Source organism: Seriola lalandi, unplaced genomic scaffold (assembly GCF_002814215.2).
Source record: "Seriola lalandi dorsalis isolate HSWRI2012SDOR001 ecotype SW California unplaced genomic scaffold, Sedor1 jcf7180002054660, whole genome shotgun sequence".
NCBI lineage: Eukaryota > Metazoa > Chordata > Actinopteri > Carangiformes > Carangidae > Seriola > Seriola lalandi.
In genome coordinates, this window is record NW_019525213.1 from 1246907 (window position 1) to 1254876 (window position 7970).

At 43.1% G+C, this 7970-nt stretch overlaps 1 protein-coding gene across 2 annotated transcripts in view; it reads left to right on the plus strand.

The window, feature by feature from the left end:
- trim9 (tripartite motif containing 9) overlaps positions 1–7970 on the plus strand; it is a 40164-nt gene that overhangs the window by 23653 nt on the left and 8541 nt on the right. For both annotated transcript variants that reach the window (XM_023421023.2, XM_023421024.2), the window contains exons 4-7: positions 1542–1652; positions 2972–3125; positions 3962–4107; positions 6161–6299. In XM_023421023.2, the coding sequence (XP_023276791.1) occupies positions 1542–1652; positions 2972–3125; positions 3962–4107; positions 6161–6299 (550 nt within the window). The remainder of the gene's footprint in view (positions 1–1541; positions 1653–2971; positions 3126–3961; positions 4108–6160; positions 6300–7970) is intronic.

Here is a 7970-nt window from a genome sequence, read left to right on the forward strand (position 1 = left end):
CCCCTCCGGCTACACCTTTATCTGGTAGCTAATCTCTCGGAAGCACTGCAACTGTTTTTGTGACATTACTGGGGTTTGCAGGATTGTTGCGTCAGGTGCGATAAAGTTACGTGTCTCAATTCTTGAATAAACTCCCAGAAAAATGCTCATCATAATATATATATATTAATGCTGATGATATAAAATTACATGTATTGTAATAGAATATTTGATCATACTTGATGCTGTAAACAATCCAGAGATATTTCATGCTCTGAATTAATTAGAAAAGTGTCTCAATGCAACATATGCTGCAAGTTGCTTTTCTTCATCGCAGTAAATAATACGTGAATATTTATTTCCCAGGCCGGTTGCATCTGAGAAAGTGCAATTAATTAGACTACAATCAGCCATAATCATATAGCCGTGTTTTCGCTGTGTCTCAGTGGTGCAGCACTTGCATCTTGATGCTGCTGTCTGACTGCAGTCGTCAGTAAATCATCTTGGTCTCCGAGCGGCTGCAGGAAGGATTTTCCTCTCCATTCAGCCCCGGAGCCCGTCAGACAGCAGCAGTGAAGTTTCTGTTACCTAGCAACCGTCGGTCCAGCACCTCCGCTTATTTCACACTGTTGAAAAGGGGGGAGGTGGGGAGGCTCTGTGGACACCAGTGGTGAGAGAGAGAGAGGGGGGGGGGGGGAGAGGGGGAATCTCCCAGGTCGCATCAAATCAGATATCAAATCAAAGCAATCGATTATCTGAGGGCTTATGTGTGATCAGGTCATGTTATAGGAGAATATGTCATGATTAATAAGAAAGAACATTTTCCAGCAGCGTCGTGTCTGATGTAAGCGGCGATGCTGAAGACTGTTCACGCGGCCTGCGCGCGAAAACAAAATGCCACTTTCCTTCCGTTAACGTCAATAACAGCCTCGGCCCCTGGTGTCAGCCTCCTCAGCCTCCTCTAACCCTCTCTCAATCTGCCTCCGAGTCTCCAGAGGAAAAAAAATGACTCGATCAATCACTTTGACAATCCTGCTCGTCATCTCGTTATTGGTTTTCCTGCTGGTCGCCTCACCCCAGCTTCTCTTCATCCGCTCACAGCTTTGTTTTAATGTGTCTGTCAGCGTCCTGCCTCCACCCAACATCTGCTTCTCTGTCCTTTTATGTCCTTTATTTATTTATTTTGTCACGATCGCATTGCTTTTCTCTCTCTCTCCTTTTTTTTTCTCTCTCTCTCTCTTCCTCATTTATCATTCCTACTTCCACCACCTTCTTTACTTTCTTTGCATCTTCACTCTCTGCCCGATTACAGCTCTAACCCTCCCACCTACTTCATTAAACCGTATTTCTGCATTACCTTCATGTTCCACTCCGAAATGATTACAGGAAAAGGGAAGATGATTAACATGCAATTATCTTCCATATGCTTGTTGTTGTTGTGGAAGTGCATTATACTTGCAAAGCCTGATTCCCTTGTGCTTATTTCTTCTTTCCTCCCTCTTTTCTCTTCCATTTCATCTCATTTTCCCCTTTTCACTCTTTTTTTTTTTTTTTTTCTCCAGGTGGTTCGGGATCAGATCTCCCACTGTACGGTGAAGCTGCGTCAGACCACGGGCCTGATGGAGTACTGTCTGGAGGTCATCAAGGAGAACGACCCCAGTGGTTTCCTCCAGGTACAATGCAACGCAAGACTCCCTCGCCTTGTTTATGTTACAGTAAATGAAGTGAAGGAGGATGCAAATGTTTCCTAGAGCGCCAGTTCCCAACGTCACTGGCCCTGTCATGAACCCTTAAAGTGAAGCGATGTTTAAATGTTTAATGTCAACCTGTTGCTGTTGCTGTATTTGAATGTCTAAAGAAGTAAAATCATCCATGAATTCACAAGAAAAGGGCAAAGATTTAAGATAGAACAGAAACAAGTTTAACCCCTCTGGGGTTGAGAACGACTGTCTTAGATATCAGGCAGAAAGTAAAGCTGTCAAATTGTGAGGAAATATATATATATATCTCACATTTTCCTGATTGTAGTGGGAGGATTGATGACATTTCTCACGGGAAGAAAATTTATGCCGAAAAAAGAGAAATCCCTCTTTAAACCCAGTAAATTACAAGCTGCAAATATGAGTCAGACCCAGAACATTTTAGACAAAGTTGCCTCCACATGAAAAATAACAAAACTAAGCTGGTAGATAGGAAAGGTATCTCCTGGTTTTCATAGTCTTAACTGAGCAACTTTACCTTTTACCTTAAAGTCTAATTCATTTTACGTCTTGGAGTTGGAGGATAAAAACCATCGGTCTTGTGTTTACGTGATGGAAGAGCTGAATCTGCTGAACTCATGAGCAAACACCGTACTCAGTATATCACTTGTCTCTCTCTCTCTCTCTCTATATATATATATATATATATATATTTAAATTATTCATCTTTTTTATCTGCCACAGTGCAAAATCATGCTCTGATGTTTATGTCAGTAACTTTTTCTTTAATGGGTCCCTGATCATTTCCTTGGAAGTTTAGAAGGGAAAATGAATATTCTTTTAAAAAAAGAAATCAGCTCTTAGATATTATTATTTATATATGTTGAATTGTTTTCCTTGTCTGGAAACAAATATCACATCTTTGCATGTTCAGCTGACAGTCTGACGTGCATTTATATCCTCATTAAAGGGTTTTTCCTTATTCAAACCAAGGGTGAATGAACAGATTGTGAAGCCATCTGATTCCTGATTTTGGGATGCATAAAACAAACTGACTCTCTCGAGTACCGTTTGAGTTAATTGGAATTTAATCATTGAAACTGTCTCCATTTTCCTAATAGTTATATAATGATATATGATTAAAATCTAAGATGGATGTGTGTGTAAGAAGAGGAAGATCTTAAGTGGATAGACGTAGATACGCCTGTGATTTCCTGGTTCAGACCTCAGTGTTTGTTATCGGTGAGTACCAGAGTTTTAACGTGGATCGATTTGTCCTGTGCTGCTGTCAGATCTCTGATGCTTTGATCCGGAGGGTCCACATGACAGAGAGCCAGTGGGGGAAGGGAACCCTCACCCCGAGGATGACCAGCGACTTTGACCTCACCCTGGACAGCGGGCCCCTCCTACAGACCATCCACCAGCTGGACTTTGTCCAGATGAAAGGTAAAGAGAGAGAAAGTTAACGGGTGGAGACACCTGAGGGGTTTACACAAGACTGAGCTAGAGGAGGGATGGCAGGTTCAGCGCAGAAGGAGAATTTCTTTTTTAAATCAAAAAGGCAAGTTTAAGCCCCCTTGAGAGCTAATGTCTGCTCTACTGAAGTGTTTTTGAGCAGGACAGTATATCCCTCCAATCCTGTGAAGGAGCTGCAGTCAGACTGCTCTCATGAAGAATCACCATAATATTCCTGCAGCGTTTGCAGTCCTGAATCGTTGGTTTATAGTAAAGCTTTTGAGCTAATTTACGCTAATGTCCTCTGTAAAGGAGTGTCCTCCTTTTCCTGTGACAGCAATCCCTCGGGTTTTCAGTCATAATTTAAAGACAACTTGTCCTTGTATATACAGTGCGACTTCTGTATGTTTTAAAATCACAAATTATTTTCCTGGTGAACATGAGAGGAATTCTCAAGCAATGTGAGTGGGCGAACTTGCTGGTTATCAGGGATGTTTGCATATAGATTTGTGTTTGTGTGTTTTGTACCTGCTTCATATGTAAATACTGAAGGTGTTTGCTTTGATATTCTATAAATTTACCCAGGAAGCCAAAAGAAGTTTTGGTGTGTTGATATTCATGAGTCGGAAGCCTTTGATTGATGTGTTGTGAATTCATAAATTCATGGTGAATTTTGTAAGTGATAAATATTGAACAGGACTTTGTGTACTGCAGAGTCAGATCCTGTGTGTGTGTGTGTGTGTGTGTGTGTGTGTGTGTGCGTGCACATGCGGACATCTTTCCGTATCTCAGTGGGCTGTAATCTGGCCTGGTTTCCCCCTCCTCAGTTCCAGCCGCTCCGATGCTCCAGCTGGAGGAATGCTGCACTCAGAACAACAGTGCCACGTTGTCATGGAAACAACCACCGCTCTCCACCATCACCGTGGAGGGATACATCCTGGAGCTGGACGATGGAAACGGGGGGCCGTTCAGGGTAGGTTTCCCTCCGCAGGTGATCTTCTGTCCCCACGAGCTGGGATTTATCTTTCCACTGTAATAGATGTCAACATTACTTTTCCTTTAAACGGGAACTTTTGTAGGAGCTTTACATTTAGATTACAAAACAAAAAGTGAAACACAGGACCAGTTAGAGTGATAATTCACCTTTACAGAACAATACCCCCCCTTCAAGCTCAACAAAGACGCCTTCACTCGGCGCCAGGGAGGACACCAGCTCACCCGGGGGAATGTGAAAGCGGCGCTTTGTCGCTGAACGCCCTGGAGTCGATGTGTGACGGCCACACCGCTCGGCTCCGCGTGATACCAGAGCAGGTCGAGTGACACACTGTCGCGAGGCAGAGGAGCGACACGCCGTCAGGAGAAAGGGTCTGTGATGCAGCTGTTCGCTGGGATGATCCTGCAGGAAGCGTGATCTGGGTTCACCATGAAATCCATCCCCATAAGACCCTCCCCAGCTCTCTATACGTCGAGGCCCCTGCTTTGTTACTATGACAGCTTATACTTCCTGAACAATCCCCTCAGTACAATGGCAGAGGATATCTGTGTCTGACCTGTACACCTGTAAAGAAAGGCTTCCTTCATACAGCACAGCAGCCCTGTCAGTCTGTGCTAAACTTTGTTGCTCGAGTATTTGATATCGTCTTTTATGAGTCTCTGCTGTGCTCACTGAAGAAGCAAATGAATCCTGGTTCTTATTTTTTTTTTTTTTGGGGGGGGGGGGGCGTAAAAATCAAAAGTGATTTTACATTTTAAATCTGAGAAACCCCCGAGGCTGAGAGTTTTCAGAATCAGCACAGAGACGGAGAGAGGAAAATAATTTGTGCCAGTAAAAGGAGAATAAACAAGACTATTTTTGTTTTGAGATGCTTATCCATGTAATGAGAGTAAATGAGGAGAGACAAATTTGTTGTTCCCCATTTCACACAGTCGAGGCACAGGATAAAATACCCAGGAAGCTTCATGGTGACTGCCATTATGGGCTTCAAGCACAAGTAAAACACTTTAAAGGGAGCAGAAATAGCCACAACGGTTTTGGACCCAGCACCTGGACGTGAAGGATATGGGTTTTGTTTTGCAGGAATCTACACAACCCACAATCTCTGGTTTAACATCAGTCTGAAGGAGTCAAAGTTGTTCATACGAGTAAAGCTTGTGTAGAAGCAAATGGGACTGCAGTTGCTTCTCTAGGCTCAAGAGCATCAGCTAAAACACTCCCTGTGTAATGTGAAAGGTCCAGCAGCTGTTTGCTGAGGCATCCTGTGTTTTAATTTAGGAGAAGCAGGCAGTGACCAGTCTGCTGGTAGCTGCCGCCAGCTGGCTGTGATCTCTCGGCCTTTAACTTCACTCTGGGTTCTGCAAATGTCTGTTTCGTACGCGCCTTCGTCGCTCTGTCTTAATTACAAGTGTTTGGTTGACAGGGTGGTCAGTCTGCCAACAGATTCACCAACTGTATCCGCTAACTGCTAATTGGTAGACAACTGATGCCAAGTTGTGTTACGGCTTGGAGACATTTTGATGCGGTTTGAGATTTACTGCAGAAATAGCGAAGAACGTCTAAGAGCACATTTTGGATCTTTATACAATCTTGTGTTTATTGTGATTATGTTTAAACGGACTGACACAATGTTGTTTTTGCCTTTATATTCTATTCATTTAGTCTGTGCATCTCTTTAATTGTAACTCGAGTCATTTAATGTCAGACCTGCGGCGGATATTTTGCCAAACAACTGTTTTCCAAATTGTTCAGGAAGTTTTCTCTTCCTCTTCCACTCTCTGACTCATTGAGGCTCGCCAACGCAGCGCCACGCTGAGCCTGGCGAGTTGTGTCCCTGTGTCTATTTATATTCCAGTGTGGGCCGCCTCGCCCACGCTCAGTTGTACAAACTCACACTCTCATTTATCGCACTCACCGTCAAATCCAAATGGGACGGTGTCTCTGAAGCGGGACTCTGCTGCGTCTGTTTGGTGTCATAATTACACTCTTGATGTGTCTGCCAGTTTTAACAGGAAGCGCTGTGTCTTTACAGGAAGTGTACGTGGGGACGGAGACCATCTGCACAGTGGACGGGCTTCATTTCAACAGCACATACAAGTCCAGAGTGAAGGCCTTTAACGCCAGCGGAGTGGGCCAGTACAGCAAGACACTGATCATGCAGACATCTGAGAGTACGTGAAGCACCGGCTCCTCCTCATACTTATGTGACTCTATATCTGAAAGAAAAAAATATGCTCTCAAAAAAGAATTCATCCATTTATCCCTTTTGATCTTTGAATTTGCAGAGTGCGAGTATTTGGGAGAAGGTTGTCCACGTCCATAAAGTTATAATCTAGAAAGAGCCAAGACTCAAGTCTGTGAAGTCTGTAAACTTTCTAAAGCTTCGTCACTGGCAGTACTGACCTCATCCGGACTCACAAACCAAATATCTGTCATCTAGCAAGCGAACATTATTTATGTACCAGAAAACAGTTGTGACTTCCAGAAGGGAGGAAGGGAACGGAGGAGAAAAAAGGCTGTTATTGGCTCTGTGAGGCTGCAACATGCTCACAATGACAATGCTAACTGGTATTGTACATACCCTGTTTAGCTTCTTAGTTTAGCCTGTTAGCATGCTAACACTTGGTAATTAGCACTAAACACAAAGCACAACTCTCGTTTCTGACAATCCACCCAACGGTTGTTGAGACATTTCACTCAAATGAAATGTACAAACCCAAAAATATAGTTATCAGATCAAGAAAGAGAGAAAAGAAAAACAATAAGAAGAGCCATTGAGTTTTAAGATGCTTTGTTTTTTTTAATTAGGAGGCTGTTCAAAGTCATTTAGAAGCACTTGTATAAATAGCCTGACAACACTGAAGTGATCACTCCCTGTTTCTAATGTCTGTCATTTAGAAAATGGCAACTACTTAGCAGATTGTGTTGTCACATGGAGCGCAGATGTCCACTGAAGTTATTTCCAGCACATTTGCCATCCCAGCTACCTGCCACATGTTTGCTACTGTATTCCTTTGTTTACCAGGTGGATTTACACCTGGAGATTCTCCTGTTTCCCAGTTGCTGAAGGTTGATGGCACCTACATCTTACCCCTTGGTGTTGTCGATCTTGTGACCATGAGTTTGTACTTTAGCAAACAGCTGGCAGGTATTTTATCGCAGCTCCAATAAGACTAATAGAATCATTTTCTTGTTTTTTTTTCACTTGATAAGATCACAGACTGGAGTCTCGGCTCAGTTTCCTTCTTCTGTTGGGATCCACATGTTCATTTTAAAGCAAATAAATCATGACTAAACTGTAGAAGATCTTAAGAATAATAAACTGCTGCTGCCAGATTAAAGCCTTGCATCTTCAGAGAGTCAACTGCTGAGAGATTTTGGAGGGAAAATATGACTTATTTGACCATTTTCTTAGTTCAATCATGCATTTTGATTTTTAATGATGGATTTCAAAGGGATTTTAAAGGTCCTGAGGCCATCAAACCCCTTCAACCTGTTTTACCTTTCATGTAACACAGAAATAATAACAGTAAAAGCTTCCAAAATATCTGGTGCAAGGCTTTAAGCCTGTAAATTCTGTGTAAGGGTTTGTTTGAGCTTTTATACCAGGTACATCCAGCAGCAGCTGATAATCCACCCATGTGCTTGCTTTCACATTAGTTTAATGCTGCTCTACATAGATGGGGAAGCTTGTCATCCATCAGTGGACCTGAAAGGCCCAGACAGCCTCCCCTACCTGACGGAGCGAGCACTCAGCAGCTGTCGGGGGCTGTACAAAGTGATCTAACCACTCAGACGTTTCCAGTGTTTGTGCAGAGCTCTGACATCGTGCCCCCCCCCCC